The sequence below is a fragment of the Dendrobates tinctorius genome, unplaced genomic scaffold (assembly GCF_039654945.1).
Source record: "Dendrobates tinctorius isolate UK_male_01 unplaced genomic scaffold, ASM3965494v1 ptg000133l, whole genome shotgun sequence".
Lineage (NCBI taxonomy): Eukaryota > Metazoa > Chordata > Amphibia > Anura > Dendrobatidae > Dendrobates > Dendrobates tinctorius.
In genome coordinates this window covers 19,952,594-19,979,614 of record NW_027361801.1, presented here as the reverse complement: position 1 = coordinate 19,979,614, position 27,021 = coordinate 19,952,594, and the positions used below count along the sequence as shown (strand labels likewise).

Here is a 27,021-nt window from a genome sequence, read left to right as displayed (position 1 = left end):
TATGAGATGAAGGATGTGTGATAGGTATATGGGCACTTGACTATGGGATGGCGAATATGTATGATGGGTATATGGGCATGGGACTATGGGATGGAGGATGTGTGATGGGTATATGGGCATGGGACTATGGGATGGAGGATGTATGATGGGTATATGGGCATGGGACTATGGGATGGAGGATGTGTGATGGGTATATGGGCACTCGACTATGGGATGGAGTATATGTATGATGGGTATATGGGCACGGGCCTATGGGATCGTGGATATGTATGATGGATATATGGGCACGGGACTATGGGATGGAGGATAATTATAATTTGCTATAACTAACCACAGTTAGTTACTATGCCCGGGCAGCACCGGGCTCTTCAGCTAGTATATATATATATATAACTGTATGCATATATATAAATATATATATATATATGTGTGTTTTGAAGAATATTTTGTTTTAAAATAATGTGTAAATGACAGAGATTTTCTCTATGTAAAAGCTCATGTTAAAATCCCATTGCTGTCTGACAGCAATCGCACTGCATACTGATGTAAATCAGATGCTAGGTGTGAAAAATCGGATTGTACTCGCATAAAAAACGCATGACACTCGCATGACACTTGCATTACACTCGGCCGACTCTCCTGCATCAAAATTGGACCAATTTAAAAATCGCTAGTGTGTCTCCAGCCTAAGGCCAGGGTCACACTTGCAAGAAACTTGTACGAGTCTCACGTCTCAATACCCGGCACTGCCACCGGCACTCGGACCAGAGTGTGCGGCTACATGTATTTCTATGCAGCTCAGCACTCCGGACCTGAATACCGGCAGCAATGCCGGGTATTGAGACGTGAGACTCGTGCAAGTTTCTTGCAAGTGTGACCCCGGCCTAAGGCTATTTTCCCATGATCAGGAAGTAGCAGCACTTTGGAAGCAGAGTATTTACGCTGCATCCAAAGCGTTGCGTTCTAATCATGCAGGTAAATCTATGTGTGTTCACTGAACAATTCGGATTTACCACATCCAATATATTTCTATTGGATCACGTCTCCACAACAGAAATTGACATGCTACGGCTCGTAAACCCGCAACATGGGCGAGTTTACGCCGCATCAAATAGAAGCACAGTGGACATGGGATTTCAATAAAATCCCATCCACTGTGCATATATCATAGAATGCAGGTTTCTTGATGCAGCGCAGGTGAGCTTCATCCAAAATGCTGCTATTCCTAATGGTGGTCACATACCCTTAGGGCTCCTTCACACATCCTGGTGATTCCTGTACTGAAAAATCCAGTACTGATGAAATCCATGGTCCGTGTTCGTGTGCATGTATGTGCCATCCTTGTGTCCGTGTGCTGTCGGTGTGACATATATGTGACATCCGTATGTCCATCTGCTGTCCGTGTGCTGTCAGTGTGACACGTATGTGCAGTCCGTGTGCTGTCCGTGTGACACCTATGTGCCATCCATGTGTTCGTGTGCTGTCAGTGTGACACCTATGTGCCATCCATGTGTTTGTGTGCTGTCAGTGTGACACTTATGTGCCGTCCGTGTGCTGTCCATGTGACACGTATGTGCCATCCATGTGTCCGTGTGCTGTCAGTGTGACACCTATGTGCCATCCATGTGTCCATGTGCTGTCAGTGTGACATGTATGTGCCATCATAGTGTGTCTGTATGCTGTCTGTGTGCTGTCAGTGTGACACGTATAATGCCATCCATGTGTCCGTGTGCTGTCCGTGTGCTGTCAGTGTGACACATATGTCCCATCCATGTGTCAGTCTGCTCTCCGTGTGCTGTCAGTGTGACATATATGTGACGTCCGTATGCTGTCAGTGTGACACGTATGTGCCATCCATGTGTCCATGTGCTGTCAGTGTGACACGTATGTGCCATCGTAGTGTGTCTGTATGCTGTCTGTGTGCTGTCAGTGTGACACGTATGTGCCATCCATGTGTCCGTGTGCTGTCCGTGTGACACATATGTCCCATCCATGTGTCAGTCTGCTCTCCGTGTGCTGTCAGTGTGACATATATGTGACGTCCGTATGCTGTCAGTGTGACACCTATGTGCCATCCATGTGTCCGTGTGCTGTCAGTGTAACACGTATGTGCCATCATAGTGTGTCTGTATGCTGTCAGTGTGACACGTATGTGCCATCCATGTGTCCGTGTGCTGTCAGTGTGACACATATGTCCCATCCATGTGTTAGTCTGCGCTCCGTGTGCTGTCAGTGTGACATATATGTGACGTCCGTATGCTGTCAGTGTGACACGTATGTGCCATCCATGTGTCCATGTGCTGTCAGTGTGACACGTATGTGCCATCGTAGTGTGTCTGTATGCTGTCTGTGTGCTGTCAGTGTGACACGTATGTGCCATCCATGTGTCCGTGTGCTGTCCGTGTGACACATATGTCCCATCCATGTGTTAGTCTGCTCTCCGTGTGCTGTCAGTGTGACATATATGTGACGTCCGTATGCTGTCAGTGTGACACGTATGTGCCATCCATGTGTCCATGTGCTGTCAGTGTGACACGTATGTGCCATCGTAGTGTGTCTGTATGCTGTCTGTGTGCTGTCAGTGTGACACGTATGTGCCATCCATGTGTCCGTGTGCTGTCCGTGTGACACATATGTCCCATCCATGTGTCAGTCTGCTCTCCGTGTGCTGTCAGTGTGACATATATGTGACGTCCGTATGCTGTCAGTGTGACACCTATGTGCCATCCATGTGTCCGTGTGCTGTCAGTGTAACACGTATGTGCCATCATAGTGTGTCTGTATGCTGTCAGTGTGACACGTATGTGCCATCCATGTGTCCGTGTGCTGTCAGTGTGACACATATGTCCCATCCATGTGTTAGTCTGCGCTCCGTGTGCTGTCAGTGTGACATATATGTGACGTCCGTATGCTGTCAGTGTGACACGTACATGCTGTCACTGTGACATGTATGTGCCATCCGTGTGTCCATGTGCTGTAAATGTCCATGTGCTGTCAGTGTGACACATATGTGCCATCCATGTGTCCATGTGCTGTCTGTGTCCGTGTGTTGTCAGTGTGACACGTATGTGCTATCATAGTGTGTCCGTATGCGGTCTGTGTGTTAGTGTGATACGTATGTGCCATCCGTTGGTCCGTGTGCTGTCAGTGTGACACGTATGTACCCTCTGTGTGTCCGTGTGCGGTCTGTGTGTTGTCAGTGTGACATGTATGTGCCATCCGTTTGTCTGTGTGCTGTCAGTGTGACACGTATGTGCCATCCATGTGTCTGTGTACTGTCCGTGTCCATGTGTTGTCAGTGTGACATGTATGTGCCATCATAGTGTGTCCGTTTGCTGTCTGTGTGTTGTGAATGTGACATGCATGGAATGAAATGCAGCACGGTCCATGTGAGAAGCCTGAAATGTGCGCAGCACTATTGAATGCAATGGGTGTGCGTATGTCAGTATTTGTGGTCCTTAATAAATAGACTGTAAAGGAACAAGAAATAGACCATAAAGGAACAAGAAACAGACGTGTGAAAGGGGCCTTAGAAGCTTTGTCTTTGCAAAATAGCATAACAAAAAAAATTGTTAAATGGTGAAGTCCAAAAAACTAAAGAAATGAAAAAAACATGCATTCTAAAAGTTTTGGAATACAAATCTGACCTTGCTAAGTGCAACCAAAATCAGAGAGTAATTGATATAAATATTATTTACTGTAAGAAGACTCCACAATGGAGAGGCGAAATAAAAATAAGTACAAAAAAAGTTTAATTCTGCCTGAATTCCTGTAGAATAATCAATGTTAATAAATTGATCTATAAACATCAGATAATTTACAATGCCTGACAGTATATAGTTTATGTAAATCACAAACTTACTTGAACATCCCGTATGTTACAAGGGCGAGCCCAATAAACAGAGAGGCAAAGCCGCATCCCACATACGTCAGGAGGGTCAGTATGTGTTCATTTAGAGGGTCCAGTGGAGCCCTGGTAATGTCCTGAGAAAAAAAGAAAATACTAGTTCAGAAATATGATGGATTGAATGTGTACAAGAAAGTCTGGATTTTACAAGTGTAATGAAGACCTTTCACCAAATTTTTCATGATGAACGGGACACACGATGTAATAGTGGTTGCATTCGAAATTTTGCATTGTTTGGCTTTTTCAGACTTTTTGTATCTCTGCACATTCAACTTTCATGTGGTTTGTGGTCATAAATCAGTGGAGGGGAGCTCAGATAAAGGCAGACCATCAGAATAACTTCATGTAACTCATTCTGCAGACAGCAATGTACACTATAAGGCCGACGTCACACTAAACTTAAGAAAAATCGGTCCGAGTCTCTCTGCCGAGAGTCACAGGAGTGTAATGCGACTACAATCCGATTTTTCACACCTAGCATCAGATTTACATCCAAATGCAGAGCGATTGATAGCCGAATGCAATGTGATTTTAACATGAGCTTTTACACACAGCAATTCTCTGTCATTTACACATCGTTTTCAGTATAAGCACAGCGTTACAGGTTAGAATAGAATAGATATATACACATAGAATATATAGCATAGATATATAGATGTCAGTGACACACACATATGTATATATATATTACATAGATAGAAGAAAAGCCGGTAATACATCTGCAATGTACTGTAAAATCACTGCAGGAGCCGACAGGATAGAAGAGATGGATTACATACAGTAAATCCATGTAGAATAGGTAGATATATAGATGTGGAGGAGAGTCTCCGTCAGGTTCACATAGAGAGAATGCTGGATAGTCGTCCTGACGGAGACTCTCCTCCTCTTCTACCACTAATAGTGATTTAATGCTACTCTACCATAACCAGTGATGTAATGATTAAGACCCGGGATGGGTTGAAATGTTTTTCTTATAGTCACTCATAGTCACTTTTCACTGATATTTACTCGCTCCAAATTGTTTCCCCATTATTCACGGACTTGAATGAAAACATTTTGCATCACTTGAAACCAAGAGTATCTTGTCTTCCTCCAAAGAATGTAACTCACATGTTCATCATGGTGCCTAATAGTCTTTCATTATATACCAATGCAATGTACCGATCAGGTTTCATCCATGAACACGCTGTATCATTAATTTATGATTATGTGATCATATCACCACACATTGTATTTCCCATTGTCTACCCAGCAGACACGTCTATAGAATTGTGGATGAATACAATGTGAGTTATGCATAATAATTTATTGAAATTTAGAGGCTATAAATAAGAAATAACTATATGACTGAGGCATAAAACCAGACAGAACATACTGATATTTGAAAGGAGCAGTGAACAGAAAGTTTTGATGACAGAAATAAAGGATGAATAGAAAAAAGATAAGTGTATTGTTCAGTTACCGGCCCATCAATCTGCATAGCTGTATATTCCTTTCTCAGCATTGATTGTGTTCTGCTATGACAATTTTGTTTCGTATTAATCTGCATCCATGTAATGTAATTGTGCTTTTGCAAATAGGAGTGATGGAAGACTCTCATATGATGAGAGGTTGGAAAAGTTGGGCTTGTTTAGCTCAGAAGACATCTCGAGATCTCATTTACTATATATATATATATATATATATATATATAAATATAAATATATGCGATCAGTCCAAGAGACATGACATTCCATCCAAAGACCAAACTTAGGACCAGGGGGCACTCACTATGGGTGGAAACAGATGATTCCTGCTGCTAAATAGGAAAGGGTTCTTTACCGTTAGAGCAGTCAGAATGTGGAATGCCGACCACAAGGGGTAGTAGTGGCAGACACTGTAACATGTTTTAGAACCAGGGCAGATGATTTCCTCGATACACATCACATTGCAGGTTATAGTTAATTTTGTGACAAAATGTATAATTGGTGGAGGAAGGGAGAACTTGATGGATCAAGGTCATTTTTCAACCTATGTAACACGAGTTATGTTCATCATTGTATCCATTCATAGGCTGCATCCTGACATGTCACCGCATTTTACTTATATCATGTCTTCTCTTTCTTTTGACATTGTTGTATTTTATCATCCACCTTTTCTGTACTCCACTGCTGGGTATCAGTAATAATCTTGTACGGCATTAAGCAACAAGATTCCCATGACTCCTTAGACTGTGTGCAGTAAAATGGAAAAAAAATGTTTCTGTCTTTGGGTTACTAAATCCAGTCTCGTTGGTGCCTGCAGTCTGAAGTCTTTCATGCCCTTACATCTGTTTTCCAGCAGTTCTGGCCCAGAGCACAGTGGCACTGGAGAAGGAGGCAGCACCAGCAATCACCAAAGAGGCAGAGCCACAGCGTTAGTGGGGTGAACTCCAAAAGTTGCAATGCGCTGCTGACCAATATGAAGAGGTGCTATGCTTATCACCCAGTTAAGTCTTCAGAAAACAGCAGAGACCACCAAGTGATCAGACTTCTTCTATAATTGTATGATGGCTTGTTTTTTTACAGAATGAAATTAGGTTTTTATCGACCCAATTAGGAGGCGCGCATATTTTACTGAAAAACTTTGAGTGGGATTTAGCAAGCCACATTAACTTTGGGGAGCAGACTGGGGATGGGGCACTCTTAGATTCTGTGTTTGCTCATGACGATGATATTTAAAAAGAACTTCAGAACTGATATATGCTGCCCAATCCGAAGACAGCATGTATCAGGCACCAGAAGTACTAGCTCAGCTAGGTATGTTTTACTCTGAAATGCTGCAGCTTTTCAGTGGGCGGGGAGAAGCCGCTGTGGACTCACCTGTCCAATGAGTGTATAGCATGGCTATTAAAAGTATGTTTTTCATGGCATAATAAAACATAACTGACTACAGCTTTTCAGAATAAAGCATAACTGGCTGCAGCGTTTCAGAGTAAAACATAACAGGCTGCAGCGTTTCAGAGTAAAATATAACTGGCTGCAGCGTTTCAAAGTAAAATATAACTGGCTGCAGCATTTCAGAGTAAAATATAACTGGCTGCAGCGTTTCAGAGTAAAACATAACTGGCTGCAGAGTTTCAGAGTAAAGCATAGCTGGCTGCAGCGTTTCAGAGTAAAGCATAGCTGGCTGCAGCGTTTCAGAGTAAAGCATAACTGGCTGCAGCGTTTCAGAGTAAAACATAACTGGCTGCAGCATTTCAGAGTAAATTGTAACTGGCTGCAGCGTTTCACAGTAAAACGTAACTGGCTGCAGCGTTTCAGAGTAAAACATAACTGGCTGCAGCGTTTCAGAGTAAAACGTAACTGGCTGCAGTGTTTCAGCGTAAAGCATAGCTGGCTGCAGTGTTTCAGAGTAAAACCATAACTGGCTGCAGCGTTTCAGAGTAAAACATAACTGGCTGCAGCGTTTCACAGTAAAACATAACAGGCTGCAGCGTTTCAGAGTAAAATATAACTGGCTGCAGCGTTTCAGAGTAAAACATAACTGACTGCAGCGTTTCAGAGTAAAACATAACTGACTGCAGCGTTTCAGAGTAAAACACAACTGGCTGCAGCGTTTTCAGAGTAAAACACAACTGGCTGCAGCGTTTCAGAGTAAAACACAACTGACTGCAGCGTTTCAGAGTAAAATATACTTTTACTAGCCATGCTGTACACTAGTCAGACAGGCGGGTCCCTAACGACCTCTCCCCGCATGTTAACAGTGACTAACGGGTCTCTGCCTGTATGCGCACAGAGGTTGAGGTCTGTCTTTCCAGCTGCCGAGTCCCACTAGTCTACCACGGGGTTTGGTCCTCGGCGACTATTAAAAGTATGTTTTTCTGTGAAACTCCGCAGTGTTACAGAGTGAAATATATCTGGCTGAGATTGTACAGCCAGTGCCTGATACATGCTGACCACAGATTGGGAATCTTATAGGTGTCAAGTTCTCTTAAAGGAAACTAAACAGATGGAGTCACACGATTCTTTATCGTAACAGTAGGAGAGTGGTTGTCAATCACAGCCAGATTCCCATTATTCACTGGGCACGACTGGGGCATAAAAATTGGGCACAAGGAGAAATATAAGTTTCATTACAGCCCTTTCTTGCTCAAATATCGATTACGGGTGGATGCTTAATCTAAAAAACGGTGTCCTAGTAAATAGGGTTACAACTAAAATTGGATTATGATTGTAATAGAGCCTGTTACGTGTTACAGAACCACTCAGCACCCAGAGAATGTTGTGCAGTTATATGTATGTACTAGCTGAAGAGCCCAGCGCTGCCCGGGCATAGTAACTAACTGTGGTTAGTTATAGCAAATTATAATTATCCTCCATCCCATAGTCCCGTGCCCATATACCCATCATACATATCCACGATCCCATAGGCCCGTGCCCATATACCCATCATACAAATTCTCCATCCCATAGTCCCATGCCCATATACCCATCATACATATTCGCCATCCCATAGTTGAGTGCCCATATACCCATCACACATCCTCCATCCCATAGTCCCATGCCCATATACCCATCATACATATTCTCCATCCCATAGTCCCATGCCCATATACCTATCATACATATTCGCCATCCCATAGTCGAGTGCCCATATACCCATCACACATCCTCCATCCCATAGTCCCATGCCCATATACCCATCATACATATTCTCCATGCCATAGTCCCATGCCCATATACCCGTCATACATATCCTCCATCCCATAGTCCAGTGCCCATATACCCATCACGCATCCTCCATCCCATAGTCCCGTGCCCATATACATATCCGCCATCCCATAGTCCCGTGCCCATATACCCGTCAAACATATCCTCCATCCCATAGTCAAGTGCCCATATACCCATCATACATATTCTCCATCCCATAGTCCCATGCCCATATACCCATCATACATATTCGCCATCCCATAGTCGAGTGCCCATATACCCATCATACATCCTTCATCTCATAGTTCCATGCCCATATACCCATCATACATATCCTCCATCCCATAGTCCCATGCCCATATACCCATCATACATATTCGCCATCTCATAGTCCCGTGCCCATATACCCGTCATGCATATCCTCCATCCCATAGTCCAGTGCCCATATACCCATCACACATCCTCCATCCCATAGTCCCGTGCCCATATACATATCCGCCATCCCATAGTCCCGTGCCCATATACCCGTCAAACATATCCTCCATCCCATAGTCCAGTGCAGATGTACCCATCACACATCCTCCATCCCATAGTCCCATGCCCATATACCCATCATACATATTCTCCATCCCATAGTCCCATGCCCATATACCCATCATACATATCCGCCATCCCATAGTCCCGTGCCCATATACCCGTCATACATATCCTCCATCCCATAGTCCAGTGCCCATATACCCATCACACATCCTCCATCCCATAGTCAACCATTATGACATCATAATGAGTGGCGGCAGGGCTTGCAACCTATGATGACATCAGCGTTGCCATGGCAACCATTGTGACATCATAATGAGGGGCGGGGCTTGATACGCACACACTGCTTCCCCAGTATGCAAATAGGAGCATTGTGACATCATAATGAGGGGCGGGGCTTGACGCACACACACTTGTTCCCCCAGTATGTAGATAGGGGCAAAATTGTTTGGTGAATTGGAATGCGCGGGGTTAAAATTTCACCTCACAACATAGCTTACGACGCTCTCGGGGTCCAGACGTGTGACTGTGCCAAATTTTGTGGCTGTAGCTGCGACGGTGCGGATGCATATCCCGGACATACACACATACACACACATACATACACACATACATACACACTTTGAGCTTTATATATTAGATAATAGGTTCCATGTGAGATGCATATCCCTAATCAGCCCACAGTGTTATGATTGAGTCACCGTAGGAGGCAAAAATAGAAATGCTAGCTAAGTCCAGAAAACCAGAGAAGTTGGCAGCTATCGGATTGCAGACCCCTGAACCTATCAACACAACTAGCAGTAGCCGTGGGGGGCTCCTACGATGCCCTAGGCCCCTCGATCACAGCCGGAGGACTACATAGCCTAAAGACAGTAAGGGAAATCTAAACTGCCCCAGAGCAGACCCCAAAGCAAAAGGCAGCCCCCCACATATAATGACGGTGAAGCAAGAAGAAAGAACAAAACACAGACAGAAAGATAGACTGAGCAAAGATGGGGCCCAAGCTAGCTTAGATAGGAAAGGACAGGAAGGCTGCTGTCTGCAATCCGTGAAAAACCCTATGAAAATAAGAGCCAACAAACTGACAGTAAAAAAGGCCCTGAAGACGCTAGGCTTCAAAAAAGGCTATGTCAGTACTCAGGAATATTCTGAAGACAGAGCAACAGGCAAAAGGAGATTCAGCTCACCCCAGCAGGGAATGGCAGAATCCAGAAAAGCAAGGAAAACAAAACACTAATGCAAAAAGGCAAAGCAGAAATCTTAGCTTTAGATGAGCAGGAATCAGACTGGTTTCCTAGAAGTTCACAGATAAATCACCCGCAGGGCAGAAGGGCGTCGGCAGCCTTTTATCCAGTCATTAACTCCACTCAGCCAGTCATCATAATCAGCCCCAGGTGTTTGACAATCAGGCTCACTACCTTTCTTCACCAGAAGAGGGAGTTCCTCGGGCCTCAATAGTGAAGGGGAAAATGAACTCACAACAGTACCTCCCCTTTGAGGAGGGGTCACCGAACCCTCAACCACGCCACCAGGGCGATCAGGGTGAGCCCGATGAAAGGCACGCACCAATCTTTTGGCATGAATATCAGAGGCAGAGACCCAGGAATTATCCTCCTGACCATAACCCTTCCACTTAACCAAATACTGGAGTCTCCGTCTAGCCAGACGGGAATCCAGTACTTTCTCTATCTCATATTCCATGTTACCTTCAACCAATACAGGGTCTGGAGGTGCAACCCCTGGAACAACAGGTTCAACAAACCTCTTCAACAAAGATTTATGGAACACGTTATGGATTTTAAATGTGACAGGAAGAGCCAAACGAAAAGAGACCGGATTAATAATCTCCAAAATCTTGTAAGGTCCAATAAATCTAGGCTTAAACTTAGGAGAAGCCACCTTCATAGCAATATTTTTTGATGATAACCACACCATATCACCAACCTTAAACTGGGGACCAATGGTCCTATGTCGGTTGGAAAACCGCTGGGCCTTTTCCTGGGATTGAGATAACTTATCCACCACTTGGTCCCAGATCTGCTGCATTCTCTCCACCACAGTGTCAACACCTGGGCAGGCAGAGGGCTCCACCTGTCCTGAAGAAAATCGAGGATGAAACCCAAAGTTACAAAAAAAAAGTGACATCAAAGTGGCAGAACTAGCTCTATTATTTAAAGCAAATTCGGCCAAGGGCAAAAATGAAACCCAATCATCCTGATCAGCAGAAATAAAACATCTCAAATATGACTCCAAGGTCTGGTTTGTTCTCTCTGTCTGCCCATTGGTCTGAGGGTGAAAAGCAGAGGAGAAGGACAACTGAATTCCCAGCTTGGAACAGAAAGTTCTCCAAAATCTAGACACAATCTGCACTCCTCTGTCAGATGCAATGTTCTCAGGAATCCCGTGCAAGCGAACCACCTGTTGTAAAAACAGGGGCACCAATTCAGAGGAAGACGGCAACTTAGGGAGTGGTACAAGATGAACCATCTTAGAGAACCTATCACAAATCACCCAAATAACAGTCATCCTTTGAGAGACAGGCATATCAGAGATGAAATCCATTGAAATATGGGTCCATGGCCTCTTGGGGACAGGCAAAGGTATCAACAACCCACTAGAGCGAGAACACGATTTAGACCGGGAGCACGTCCCACAGGACTGCACAAAATTCCTGACATCACGAGACAAGGAGGGCCACCAAAAAGACCGACTCACCAGATCTCTAGTACCAAAAATACCTGGATGACCAGCCAAAGCAGAGCAATGAACTTCAGACATCACTCTCTTCTTCCACTGGTCAGGAACATACAACTTTCCACTGGGACAACGCTCAGGTTTGTCCTCCTGGAACTCTTCCAGATCACGTCTCAAATCGGGCGAGATGGCAAAAAGAACTACCCCTTCGCCTAAGATGGTAGCAGGCTTGGTCACCACAGGAGAATCAGCAAAGAAGCTCCTAGAGAGGACGTCAGCCTTGACATTCTTAGTTCCAGGAAGAAAAGAAACCACAAAATCAAAACGTGTAAAAAACAAGGCCCACCTAGCCTGTCTAGGGTTCAAGCGCTTAGCCGACACTAGGTAAATCAAATTCTTGTGGTCAGTGAGGACCACGACTTGATGCTTAGCTCCCTCCAACCAATGTCTCCACTCCTCAAATGCCCATTTCATGGCTAACAGTTCCCGATTCCCCACATCATAGTTACGTTCAGATGGAGAGAACTTTCGGGAAAAGAAAGCACAGGGATTCATTTTAGATGTTACAGGATCCTTTTGGGACAAAACAGCTCCTGCACCAATCTCAGAAGCATCCACCTCTACCTGGAACGGAAGTGAGACATCAGGTTGCCGCAAAACCGGGGCGGAGGTGAATCTTCGCTTCAGCTCCTGAAAGGAAGAAACAGCCTCCGGAGACCAATTTAACACATCAGCACCCTTCTTAGTCAAATCAGTCAATGGCTTGGCAATACTAGAAAATTTTGCTATAAATTTCCGATAAAAATTAGCAAAACCCAAAAACTTCTGGAGGGCCTTCAAAGAAGTGGGCTGAACCCAATCGTAAATGGCCTGTACCTTGGCCGGGTCCATTTCAATAGTTGACGGGGACAAAATAAATCCCAAAAAAGAAATCCTCTGTACTCCCAAAAGGCATTTAGATCCTTTGACATACAGGGAATTCTCCCTCAAGATCCGGAACACAGTCCTAATATGTTCCACATGAGAATCCCAATCCTTGGAGAAGATCAAAATATCATCCAGATAGATAATCAAAAATTTATCGACAAAATCTCGGAAAATATCGTTCATGAAGCACTGGAAGACAGAAGGGGCATTAGTGAGCCCAAAAGGCATCACCAGGTACTCAAAATGTCCCTCCGGAGTATTAAACGCCATCTTCCATTCATCCCCATGCTTAATGCGAATAAGATTATACGCCCCCCTGAGGTCAAGCTTGGTAAACCAGCAAGCACCTTTAACTCTGGAGAATAGATCAGAAATCAGGGGTAAAGGATACTGATATTTAACAGTAATTTTGTTGAGAGCACGATAATTAATACAAGGTCTTAATGATCCATCCTTTTTGGCTACAAAAAAAAACGGCACCTAAGGGTGACGAGGATGGTCTAATATGACCCTTCTCCAACGCCTCCTTAATATAGGATCACATAGCCTTGTGCTCGGGTACAGATAAATTGAAGAGCCGACCCTTGGGAAATTTACACCCCGGGCTCAGTTCAATTGCACAGTCATAACTCCTATGAGGAGGCAGAGACACAGACTCATTCTCACTAAATACATCATAAAAGTCCGCCAAATAATCAGGAACATCATGCGACTGAGGAGAGGTGGAAAACACCGGAGTCTCACTAAAGGCACACCGACAACCCCAACTCACCACAGACACAGATTTCCAATCCAAAACTGGATTATGAATTTGTAACCAGGGAAACCCCAGAACAATAGTATCATGCAGATTATGTAACACCAAAAACCTGCAATTTTCTTGATGGTCTGGGGCGACCCGCATTACCACCTGGGTCCAAAACTGAGGTTTATTTTTAGCCAAAGGAGTAGCATCAATCCCCCTCAAAGGGATAGGTGTCTGCAGAGGTGTCATCGGAAATCCACAACGTTTAGCAAAATCCAAGTCCATTAGGTTTAGAGCTGCTCCCGAATCCACAAAAGCCTTGGCGGAAAATGTGGACAGGGAGCAGATCAGAGTAATAGCCAGAAGAAACTTAGGTTGAACACCACCAACAGAAAACGTGTGTGCAAGGCGTTTCTCGCGTTTAGGACAGACAGAAATAATATGCGAGGCATCTCCACAGAAAAAACACAACTTATTACGCCTTCTGAACTCCTGACGCTGCTCTCTGGAAAAAACTCTATCACATTGCATAGGTTCAGACATCTGTTCAACAGGTGGCAACACCTCTCGTGCAGCTCTACGTTCGCGCAAACGCCGATCAACCTGAATGGCTAAAGACATAGAATCGTCAAGACCAGAGGGAACAGGAAATCCCACCAAAGTATCTTTTACGGCTTCTGACAACCCCTTCCGAAAGAGAGCAGCCAAGGCATTATCATTCCAGGTAGTAAGTACTGCCCACTTTCGGAATTTTTGACAGTACAATTCTGCAGAATCACGACCCTGGTTCAATGCCAGCAGGGTCTTTTCAGCCTGATCAATGGCATTAGGTTCATCATACAACAACCCCAAGGCCTGAAAAAATGCGTTCACATTAGTCAGAATAGGATCATCTGGTTTCAAAGAAAACGCCCAATCCTGGGGATCGCCACGCAGCAAAGAGATGACAATTTTAACCTGCTGCGCGGAGCTCCCTGACGAGTTAGGCTTCAAGGCAAAAAATAATTTACAATTATTTTTGAAATTCAAAAATTTAGACCGATCCCCAAAAAATACATCAGGTGTAGGAATCTTTGGTTCAGCAGCATGTGAATGAGCAAGGTAGGCGGAAATTCCCCGCACTTCCGCAGCGAGCTGCTCCACACGATCAGACAATTGCTTTATCTCCATTGAGAGAAAAAAAATTCCCCCTACGGCCTCAGAGATATAGAGGAAAAAATATACACTTTTTTTTTTTTTTTTTTAATACAATTCTTTCCTGCAATTGAGTACCCTAGGATCTGCTGTATGGCGGGTGATTCTGTTATGATTGAGTCACCGTAGGAGGCAAAAATAGAAATGCTAGCTAAGTCCAGAAAACCAGAGAAGTTGGCAGCTATCGGATTGCAGACCCCTGAACCTATCAACACAACTAGCAGTAGCCGTGGGGGGCTCCTACGATGCCCTAGGCCCCTCGATCACAGCCGGAGGACTACATAGCCTAAAGACAGAAAGGGAAATCTAAACTGCCCCAGAGCAGACCCCAAAGCAAAAGGCAGCCCCCCACATATAATGACGGTGAAGCAAGAAGAAAGAACAAAACACAGACAGAAAGATAGACTGAGCAAAGATGGGGCCCAAGCTATCTTAGATAGGTAAGGACAGGAAGGCTGCTGTCTGCAATCCGTGAAAAACCCTATGAAAATAAGAGCCAACAAACTGACAGTAAAAAAGGCCCTGAAGACGCTAGGCTTCAAAAAAGGCTATGACAGTACTCAGGAATATTCTGAAGACAGAGCAACAGGCAAAAGGAGATTCAGCTCACCCCAGCAGGGAATGGCAGAATCCAGAAAAGCAAGGAAAACAAAACACTAATGCAAAAAGGCAAAGCAGAAATCTTAGCTTTAGATGAGCAGGAATCAGACTGGTTTCCTAGAAGTTCACAGAGAAATCACCCGCAGGGCAGAAGGGCGTCGGCAGCCTTATATCCAGTCATTAACTCCACTCAGCCAGTCATCATAATCAGCCCCAGGTGTTTGACAATCAGGCTCACTACCTTTCTTCACCAGAAGAGGGAGTTCCTCGGGCCTCAGTAGTGAAGGGGAAAATGAACTCACAACACCACAGGCTGCGCCCCTGGGCAGAGGGGACACGATATTCTCCTTTTGTCCGCCCTCCCCCCACCTTTGTAATTCCCACAGTAAACATCGGCAGGCTCCGGCCACCTACGGCTTTTGTAATGTATGTCTGGCCTGCCGCTTTTCTATTGGCCGGCCCTCTGTATCTGTGTGATATATTCTGTGTCCTGTGAGTAAAGTGTTGTCAGACTGGAAATACATGGAGAAGCAGTGATCTTTTATATGTGCCCATGTAACCAAGGAATTCCAGCCAGCGTCATTCATTCAGACTCCAGCCAACGCAGAGCGGACCTCCGAAAACACAGGGTGGTACTGAAAGAGGTACCCCAGCTTGGTAGACCCCGTTATACTGGTGGCAGCGGCGGGATATGATACCCCTTCTACAGGAGGAAAGGAATGAATGGAAAACAACTACCAGAAGTTAAAGAGGACTACATTAAAAGATCTGGTGGAAGCCCGAGGGTTGATCACCAGCAACAAAACAAAAGCGGATTTGATAGCAGCCATCATGGAACACGACAGTGCAGCGCCCCCCAATGTGAACGTGGAGGAGACCGAATTCCAGAGGGAGGTAAAGAACAGATTGGCATTCTATGGCCCAAATCCTGCGGTAGAGATCATACGAGAGGTGATGGCTGATGTGCGTACTGATCTGAAGGAAAAGATGGCCGAGTGGACCAGGATAGAGCTAGCCAAGATGGAGATGGCAGAGCGGACCAAAGTGGAGCTGGCCAAGATGGAGATGGCAGAGCGGAGAGAGGAGAGTCAGCGAGCAGGGGGAGCTCTGGCCTTCGACCAGGTACCTTCAACAGTAAGCCACAAAAAGATCCAGTATAATGCCTTCCGACAGTTGGGGGAGGCAGAGGAAGACATTGATGGTTTTCTGCAGGACTTTGAGCGGCAGTGTGCCCTTCATCAAGTGAAGCCGGAGGAATGGGTTCAGATTCTGGCCAGCAAGCTGACAGGCCGGGCAGCGGACGCCTATCGCACGGTACCTGATGAGGACTGTATGGACTATGAGCGGATCAAAGAAGTGATCTTGGCCCGGTATGCGCTGACACCAGAGGCATACCGCCAAATGATCTACGGACTTATAAAACGCGTGTCATGTCCGCCATGTTTGTCATGTCTGCCATGTCTGTTTTGTCTCAAGAACTTCTGGAGCAATGTGCATATCTTGTCTGCTGTCCTGCATGTTCCCTAGAGCGGTGTGCACACTCACCTCATGTCTGAGCTGCAGGATGCCTGCGTTTCTGCTCTGCCTTATATGATCTTCTCGTCATGTCTAGGATTCCTGATCATGTGTTCCTGCCTGGATCCTGCACTGTCTGGTTCTGCAATCATCTCGTCATGTCTGAAACGCTGATCATGTGACCTTTCCTAGGATCCTGCACTGTCTGGTTCGGCAATCATCTCGTCATGTCTAGAACTCTGATCATGTGACCTGTCTAGGTTTCTGCACTGGATCTGCAGTCGTCTCGTCATGTCTGGAACTCTGATCATGTGACTGTGCTCTGTTATCCTGTGGATCTGAACCCGGAAGTGCTCCCCTGGTCCTGACCTGGAAGAGGAGGTGCTATGCCCTATATCAGGCCGCCCCTTCCTATGCTCAGGGCCTGAGTATTGTGTGGTGTCCCTGCATGGCTGCTTGGTCTGTGGGGCGCTCCCTCTATTCTGTGCCCTTGCACTCTGCTCTGTCGTGCATCTCTGCACACGCTCCGTGCTCGTACTCCGTCTCTTGTCTCGTGTCTTGTCTAGTGTTGTCTCTCGTGCCATGTTTTATCTTTGCCTTGCTTTGCCTTGTAGTCCTTGTTTGCTCTGTTTCTGTCCTCGTGTCATGTCTTGCTCTGCTTTGTGGCTTCTGGTACCCTGCTTCTGTCTCTGTCCCTGCATGCTCTTTGCATGCGCAGGTCTCTGCCTTGTTCTTTGTATTGTCCCTGATGTTTCGTGCGCCCTTGCACTTTTCGCACTAGGCTTTGCCGTACTGTCTGTACGTGTCTCTGTCCTGTGTCTTTACCTAGCCCTGCCTTGTGGTTCCGTGCCTCTGTGCCTGCCTGGTGTGCCTCAGCCGTGCCGCCTCTAGCCATGCTCGCCTGTGTGCCTCAGCCGTGCCCCGTCCAGTGCTATAGTGGTCTGGCTGCGTGGCCCCGTGGCGGTGCCGCCTTTAGTCGTGCCCGCCTGCAACTGCCATCGTCAGTACTGCCTGCCGGCGCTCCCAGCCGTGGTCTCCGTGCTCCCTTGCACTCACGCTGGTTCTCGCACTGTGCCTTTTCGTGCTACTCTTGCACAACTCTTTGTTAACTTTGTTCTGCTCTGATCCCTGTCTTGCCTGGTCCTTGAACCCTGTTCCTGGCGTGCCTCTCTGCACGCGCAGGACTTTGCCTCGCCTGACCCTGGCATGCCCTTTGCACGCTCAGGACTCTGTTTCGTACCTTGTGCCTTGACGTGTCTCTACACACGCACTCTGTCTCATACCTTGTGCCTTGGCATGTCTCCACACACGCACCCTGTCTTGTTTTGTGAACCCTGGTGTGTCCCCTACACACGCACCTAGTCTTGAACCCTGGCGTGTCACCTACACACGCACTTTGCCTTGCACCTAGCCTTGAACCCTGGCGTGTCCCCAACAAACGCACCTAGCCTCGAACCCTGGAGTGTCCCCTACACACGCACTTTGCCTTGCACCTAGCCTCGGACCTCGGCTTGTTCCCTAACACGCACCATGCCTGGATATCTGTCGTGCCACCTTGCCTGAAACCTGGTTTGCCTGCCGGATGCCCGGATCCTGCCGATCGCTGCCAGAGATCATGAGCTGGATGACTGCGGCCTGACGTCCGGAGCTGATGTCCGCAGCCTGATGCCTTGATGATGTCGATCGTTGCCAGCAGTCCGGAGTCCGATGCCATCGTGCCGTTACCTGTACCTAGGCGTGCCACCTGGCACGTACCATGCTATGGACCTTGGCGTGCCCACGCACGCACCTTTCCGTGTTTGCTTTCTCACGTATTTGCACTGTATGTGATCCTGAGTTATCCTAATGAAGATACCTTGCACCTACGTCTTGTCTTGTCTTGCTTCTTGCTCGTCCTGTTGCCAGACACTCAATAGTGTCCCCTGAGCCGGTCGTCTGGTCCCAGCAGTCATGGTGGCTCACCCCCTTGGTCTTGCCCCTGACGCTCCCTGTATAGGGGGTGGTTTCTCACAAGGTAAGCTCGCCCTAGGTGGGTGGGTGCCACAACCCAGAGGGTCTACTCAAAAGATGGGCTCAGCAGGAGCTGAGTCCGTCACAACGCGTAACCGATACCCACGCTGAATGGGCCTGTAAATTACGGCGGTCACTGCTACAGTGGGTACAAGGGAGCCAAGCAACGACTAAGGAGGACGTCCTCCAGCTCTTCTTGTTAGAACGATTCTTTAATGAACTAACCCCCGAGACACAGGAATGGCTTCGGGACCGGAGGCCAACGACTCTTGAGGAAGCCGCTCGTCTGGCCGATGAACATCATGATGCCAGGAGGCCGCAGTTGTCCGGATCAGAGATGGTCACTAGGGGCCCGCCCATGGACCTGGAGGGCCCCAAACCACCGAAGATTGTAGGGGGACCAGCTAGAAACCCGGCCTACCACAGTCCCCCTGCGGCGCGATGCCACACCTGCCGTCAGCTGGGTCACCTGCAAAGACAATGTCCTAACCGGACTCAGCATACCCAGTGGCCAAAGGCGGGAACAGCTACCTTTATCCGGGCTGCTGTACACTGCTACCAAGGGGAAGCTGACCCGGCATTGGGGGCTATGACTAACCAAGGGGTGGAAGAGATGGGGGAAGTGCTGCATGAAGTAGACCCCGTGCAGGCAGCCCAGGCAGATAATCGACAACAGCATCGACAGGTCGTGTGGGTTACTGGGAAACGTATGCAGGGACTAAGAGATTCCGGGGCAACTTTGACCCTTGTGAAGCCTCATCTCGTCCGGGACCAAGAGAAGACGGACCGGACAGTGGCAGTCCGTTTAGCAGGGGGAGCCATACATCGACTGCCCACTGCCAGGATTCACCTGAACTGGGGAGTCGGGGATGGCCTTGTCGAGGTCGGCTTGATGGAGGATTTTCCTGCAGACGTCTTGCTGGGAAATGACTTGGGGCACATGTTGTCTGCATTCTCGGTGGCCCCTCTGGCTGAGACATATTCTGTGACCACCCGGAGACAAGCTTGAGCTGCGGAGGCGGAATCACACTCAGAGGAGGCCCAGGTAAGACATCCCAGCCCTACACGTATTCCCATAGCCAGACACAATTCTTGGGCCACCCCAGATGAATTTAAGAGGGAGTTACTTGAGGATCCTTCATTAGAGGGATATCGTGGGAAGGCACAGGAGGGGAGAGGGGTACTGGAAGGGGAGCAGTTTGTATGGAAGCAGGGACTCCTCTACCGGATCACAGAGCAGCACCACACAGGGACGAGCCCCACTATAAAACGACAGCTGGTAGTTCCCAAGAAGTATAGGCAGGAGATACTGTGAATCTCTCATGACATACCCTTAGCCGGGCACTTTGGCGTGTCGCACCAGGCATCGTCTGACACAAAGCTTCTTTTGGCCGGGGGTAACCTATGATGTTCGTCAGTACTGCCAGACCTGTGACAGTTGCCAGCGCATTGGCAAGAGGGGGGATCGATGCAAGGCCAAATTACGCCCCCTCCCCATTGTGGAGGAACCATTTAGCCGAGTAGCGGTCGATATGATAGGGCCGTTAGCCATCTCAGTCCGTCAGGGAAAAAGTATATATTGACAGTGGTAGATTATGCCACATGGTATCCAGAGGCGGTTGCGCTACCTAACATACTGGCAGAGATGGTGGCGGCCGCCCTGCTCCAGGTGTTCTCACGGGTTGGATTTCCCCGGAAGATTATCTTGGACCAGGGTACCCAGTTTACAGCAGAGGTGACCAACCAACTGTGGAAGCTGTGCGGTGTAAAGTCCATTAGAAGCACCCTGTACCACCCGCAAACCAATGGGTTGTGTGAACGCTTTAACAGGACATTAAAACAGCTCATTGGGACTTTTACCAGGACATACAGGGACTGGGAGAAATTCTTGACACACCTCCTGTTTGCCTATCGGGAGGTGCCCCAAGAATCCACGGGGTTCTCCCCGTTCAAGCTGGTATACGGGAGACAGGTAAGGGGACCCCTAGACTTAGTGCTGGAACACTGGGAAGTGGAGGGCCTCATAGAAGGGGTACCTATTGATCCCTATGTGCTGGAATTCCGGGACCGCCTACAGGAACTGACTCAGGCTGTACGTGAGAACAAGCAGGCGACCCAGCGGCGCCAGTGCATATGGTACGATCGGAGGGCCAGAGAGCGCACTTTGGAAATAGGACAGAAGGTCCTGGTGTTAGAGCCCACTAAGCAGAATAAGTTTCAAGCTGCATGGCAGGGGCCCTACCAGGTAGTGGTGAAAATAGCCGACACAACCTATAATGTCGCCGATTGTGATGACCCCAGGGTTATCCGCATGTTCCACATGAATATGCTGAAGTCCTACCGGGAGCGTCCTGAAGAGGTAGTGGCCATCTGTGCACCTGAAACAGAGGATTTAGCCGGACTTCCCTTGCCGGATGTCTTAGGGGTGAGGACTCAGTCTAAAACATGGGACCAGGTACACTTGGCTGAAGACCTAGGCCCCCGGGAGAGACAGCAGGCGGAGGAGTTGTTGAGGCAGCGACAGAGGATGTTTTCGGGGAGACCAGGGTACACTCGCCTGGCACAAGACAGGGTTGAGATCCAGGATCAGACTCCCCTGCGACAAAACCCCTTCCACGTCCCTGAGTCTGTACGAGAGGGGATGCGACAAGAGATACAAGAGATGCTGCGTTTAGGGGTCTTGAAGAGTCAGATAGTCCCTGGGCATCCCCCGTAGTGTTAGTGCCCAAGAAGGATGGGACTACACGGTTTTGTGTAGACTATCGTAGGCTCAATGAGAAAACAGTGACGGATGCATACCCCATGCCGCGTGTGGATGAGTTGTTAGACCGGCTGGCGGGGGCAAAGTATTTGACCACCATCGATCTATGCAAAGGCTACTGGCAGATTCCCCTTAGTCCTGACGCTATTCCCAAGTCGGCATTTGTCACCCCGTTCGGCTTATTCCAGTTTCGAGTTATGCCATTCGGGATGAAGAATGCCCCGGCGACCTTCCAAAGGCTGGCTGACCGGCTTCTGGATGGTCTCCAGGACTATGCTTGTGCCTACCTGGACGATATCGCCATCTACAGTGCGACATGGGAAGAGCATCTATATCACCTAGAGACAGTATTGTACAGGATCCACCAGGCCGGAATCACCCTGAACCCAAACAAGTGTCACGTGGGCAAAGCAGAGGTTCAGTATTTAGGGCATTGGGTGGGAAGTGGGAAACAGCGACCAGAACCAGCCAAGATTGAGGCCATAGCCAAATGGCCCACCCCCCCGCACTAAAACCCAGGTCATGGCGTTTCTAGGGACAGCGGGGTATTACAGGAAATTCGTTCCCAATTACAGCAGCAGAGCCAAGCCCCTCACTGAGCTGACCCATAAGAACCAACCCCGCCAGGAAACCTGGACCTCAGAGTGTGAGGAAGCCTTCCGCCAACTAAAGGACGCCCTCACCAATACCCCTGTATTGGCCGCACCCGATCCAACTAAACACTTCCATGTTCACACAGACGCTTCTATGTTTGGATTGGGGGCAGTACTGAGCCAAGTCGGGCCGGACGGCCAAGAACACCCGGTAGCTTACCTGAGTCAGAAACTACTGCCCCGTGAAGTAAGCTATGCGGCCATCGAGAAGGAGTGCCTGGCGGTTGTATGGGCACTCAAGAAGTTGCAACCATATTTGTATAGACGACAGTTTTCCCTCCTAACGGACCATAATCCCTTAGTCTGGCTTAATCGGGTCTCCGGAGACAACGCCAGATTGCTGCGGTGGAGTTTAGCCCTACAACCTCTGGACTTCACCATCCACCACAGACCCGGCAAACAAAACGGTAACGCCGATGGACTAAGTCGACAAACGGAACTTGTACCAACCCCATAAACTTCGGTCATCCCCAAACCGATCAGTTGAGGATCAGACTGTGTATGCTGATCTCGTCGCTGAAAAGGGAAGCCGTGTTACGTGTTACAGAACCACTCAGCACCCAGAATATGTTGTGCAGTTATATGTATGTATAATAGGTTCCATGTGAGATGCATTTCCCTAATGCATCAGCCCACAGGCTGCGCCCCTGGGCAGAGGGGACACGATATTCCCCCCACCTTTGTAATTCCCACAGTAAACATTGGCAGGCTCCGGCCACCTGCGGCTTTTGTAATGTATGTCTGGCCTGCCGCTTTTCTATTGGCCGGCCCTCTGTATCTGTGTGATATATTCTGTGTCCTGTGAGTAAAGTGTTGTCAGACTGGAAATACATGGAGAAGCAGTGATCTTTTATATGCGCCCATGTAACCAAGGAATTCCAGCCAGCGTCATTCATTCAGACTCCAGCCAAAGCAGAGCGGACCTCCGAAAACACAGGGTGGTACTGAAAGAGGTACCCCAGCTTGGTAGACCCCGTTACAGAGCCCTATGGTACTTACCAGGAGAACGCCAAAGTGAGTAAGATGGTTGCAAGAACACGATGTATACTCCTTGCTTGTAGATTTCAATAAACACCCTGATGTATTCCAGCCACCCATATTATCTGTGTAGATTGGAAGTTTTGTAAACAGAAGTCAAACACATTTTTAAGACTATTGAAATGATATTTAAACTACTAATGAGATAACTATAGAGATTCCAGAATTATTGTACTAATCTCAGCCAGCGCCTTATGGGGTAGGAGACCACTCTGGGATATAACTGACACATCATACGTAAAGTCATATCAAACTACCTACACTTTGACGTGTTTCTTGATCACATGTGTATATATACTAGATAAGTAAAAATAAATTGTACTTTGCAGATATATTTACAGTTTTGGTCATTAAACCCTGTGATGTAATATAAATTGCCTTGTGCCCATATTCACTGCAGCATTTTTGAGGGTACTAATGACTGATAGTGTGTAGGGGTATCTATGGCTGGTATGTTGTGGAAGGATCTCTGGAAGATCAGAGTTCTTAAAGGGGTATTCTCAAGTTGTCCTTAAGTTGTCTCTTGAGTAATTCAGGGCCATGCAGTTTTCTTACTTCCTGGTTTCTATCAGGGTGAGCTCTACTCCTTTAGTGATGGCTCTGGTGATTATACCAAAGCCCAGCACAAGTTCTGCTGTAACACATTTATCTCTCAGTGGTTTGCTTTGAGCCTCCACTGTTATCCCTGTATTTACACACAGAGGTAAAAGGGCAATTGAACAAGCACACAGGTTGGACAACCAGAGCAGAGAATAGGAGACTACACCCGTGACTGCCATGCACTCCTATGGCCTTCATACGCCTCCCTCCATGCATATCCTGGGGAGAGCACACAGTGACCCCTACCTGTGACATTGGTCACTGCTTCACCATTGCAATCACATCTACATCTGCGACTGCTCTTCCTTCTGAGCTACTCAGCTCGCTGGACAGTTCCTTGCTTATCCAATTACTTGTACCTTTGTTGTTGCTGATGTCTCCTCCCTGAGTTTCCTGTTGGTTACCACCCTGAGTTCCTGATTGGCTCATTCTGATTGCACACACTATTTAAACCTGGCCTTGCTCTCAGTTCCTTGCGTAGTTATTGAGCTACTGCCTTTAGTCAAGCTGCCTTCCACCTGCTGTTCCTTCAAACGACACTGCTGTTTCTTGGTAAACGACCCCTGGCTTCCTTGACTACGATTCCTGCTTATTCCTTCAAACTACATTGCTGTTCCTGTGTATCTACTCTTTGGCTACTCCAGACTACAATACCTGCCCGATGCTGCCCCTAGTGGTTGCAATATCACTATCCCAACCAGGTCAGTCCGTAACACCTGTTGTGAAAGCTAGGGGCAGGTGATTTATAACTGCATCTTTTCAGAAGATGAGAGTGAGGTTGAGAAAGGTGAGCAGCTGCTGTGTAGAAATCAATGGGCTTGAAAGAGCTGGCTGGAATGTTAGAAGTTAACTTCTCTGCTGGAATGTAAGCTGTGCACTCTGGCCAGGCATTAGAGGCCTGACTTCATGGAAACCAGCTGTACACTATAAAAGATAAAATCTCTCATTGCAGAAGACTAGCGGCAGATAGAAAAAAACAAGTCAATTGCAAACTTGCTTATTTTCATGCTGTCTAACTAACTAAAGCCATTACCAACTTGAGAGCACGTCTGTAAAGGAGTTGCCCAGTCTAAAATATAAAGTCTGCATGTTTGCGCGCCCTGGGCGCTGCGAGGATTTGCCATTGTCAGCCTTGGGAATGACGGTCAAGTATGCAATATTAATACTCCTGGGCAGAACCCCTCTAGTGGGTGCTGCCTCGCTCTGTATACTTGTATTTTGCGAGACCACTTTACCACTGGACGGGTTCTGTCCAGAAGCATATATATTGCATACTTTGCTGCCATTCCCGGGGCAGATAAAAGCGAATCCTTGCAGCGTACACTGCATACACTGGGAGGATTCACAAGTCTGCAGTCACACACAGTGACTGCAGACTTTTCATTTTCGACCAGACAACTCATTTAAGTTACCATCACATTGTTATGGAAGCCATTGTTGCTAGCATAGCGTTACAGTGGCATTTATAGCTTGCTGTAGTAAGAAAGTGGTTGACACAGGGGCTTCTGTGACTGCCATTTTGTTATGCGTCTACATGGAAACTTAGAGGCCACTTAAAAATTGTTACATGAAAACTGCATGCTTCATGCAAAAATTAATTTTGAATGTCTCATCAGAGCAGGAAGAAGCAGTTATGCAAGAAAAATCTATTAAAAAAATCTATGAAAATATCATAACTTACTGTTTTTAGTAAAATCCCAAAATGCACACTCCACCGGAAAATTCCACTACAAGAAAAGAGAAAATACAACTTGGAGTATAAAAGTATAAAAGTTGTCGTGTGTATCGTATTAAGAATATTATAATTTGTACACCTAAATATGCACGAAAAATAGTCAATGTAAAAAAATAGAAAAAAAATCAGATTTTTGACATATAAAAATACATTTTATTCCACACATACAGTGAAGGAAATAATTATTTGATCCCTTGCTGACGTTGTAAGTTTTCCCACTGACAAAGACATGAACAATTTATTATTTTAAGGGTGCGTTAATTTTAACATTGAGAGACAGAGTATCAAAAATAAAATCCAGAAAATCACATTGTATAAATTATATAAATTTTATTTGCATTTTGCAGTGAGAAATAAGTATTTGATCACTACCAACCATTAAAAGTTCTAGCTCCTACAGATCAGTTAGACGCTCCTAATCAACTTGTTACCGGCATTAAAGACAGCTGTCTTACATAGTCACCTTTATAAAAGACTCCTGTCCACAGACTCATTTAATCAGTCAGACTCTAACCTCTGCAACATGGGCAGGACCAAAGAGATTTATTAGGATGTCAGAGACAAGATCATAGACCTGCACAAAGTTGGAATGGGCTACAAAACCATAAGTAAGACGCTGGGTGAGAAGGAGACAACTGTTGGTGCAATTGTAAGAAAGTGGAAGAAATACAAAATGACTGTCAATCAACATGAATCTGGAGCACCATGCAAAATATCACCTTGTGGGGTATCCTTGATCATGAGGAAGGTGAATGATCAGCCTAAAATTACACAGGGGAACTTTTCAATGATCTCAAGGCAGCTGGGACCACAGTCACCAAGAAAATCATTGGTAACACATTACGCCTTAAAGGTTTAAAATCCTGCAGTACCCGCAAGGTCCCTCTGCTCAAGAAGGCACATGTGCAGGCCCGATGAAGGTTGCCAATTAACTCAACTTGCCGTATTTGGAGAAAGAGAAATGCTGCCTATGACTCAAAGAACACAGTCCCCACGGTCAAGCATGGAGGTGGAAACATTATGTTTTGGGGTGTTTCTCTGCTAAGGGCACAGGACTACTTCACCACATCAATGGGAGAATGGATGGAGCCATGTACCGTAAAATCCTGAGTGGCAACCTCCTTCCCTCCGCCAGGACATTAAAAATGGGTCGTGGTTGGGTCTTCCAGCAAGACAATGACCAAAAACATACAGTCAAGGCAAAAAAGGAGTGGCTCAAAAAGAAGCACATTAAGGTCATGGAGTGGCCTAGCCAGTCTCCAGACCTTAATCCCATAAAAAACTTATGGAGGAAGTTGAAGATCCGAGTTGCCAAGTGACAGCCTCAAAACCTTAATGATTTAGAGATGATAAGCAAAGAGTGGACCAAAATTCCTCCTGACATGTGCGCAAACCTCATCATTAACTGCAAAAACATCTGACTGCTGTGTTTGCC

The 27,021-nt window shown here is 46.8% G+C and overlaps 1 protein-coding gene across 2 annotated transcripts in view; it reads right to left on the bottom strand.

Annotated features, from left to right (window-relative positions):
• The window catches only part of ADGRG4 (adhesion G protein-coupled receptor G4), a 211,597-nt gene that overhangs the window by 34,910 nt on the left and 149,666 nt on the right, over positions 1-27,021 (bottom strand). For both annotated transcript variants that reach the window (XM_073543548.1, XM_073543549.1), the window contains 3 exons: positions 25,533-25,578; positions 23,213-23,316; positions 3,863-3,984 (listed from right to left, as the gene is read on the bottom strand). In XM_073543548.1, coding sequence (XP_073399649.1) covers positions 3,863-3,984; positions 23,213-23,316; positions 25,533-25,578 — 272 coding nt within the window. The remainder of the gene's footprint in view (positions 1-3,862; positions 3,985-23,212; positions 23,317-25,532; positions 25,579-27,021) is intronic.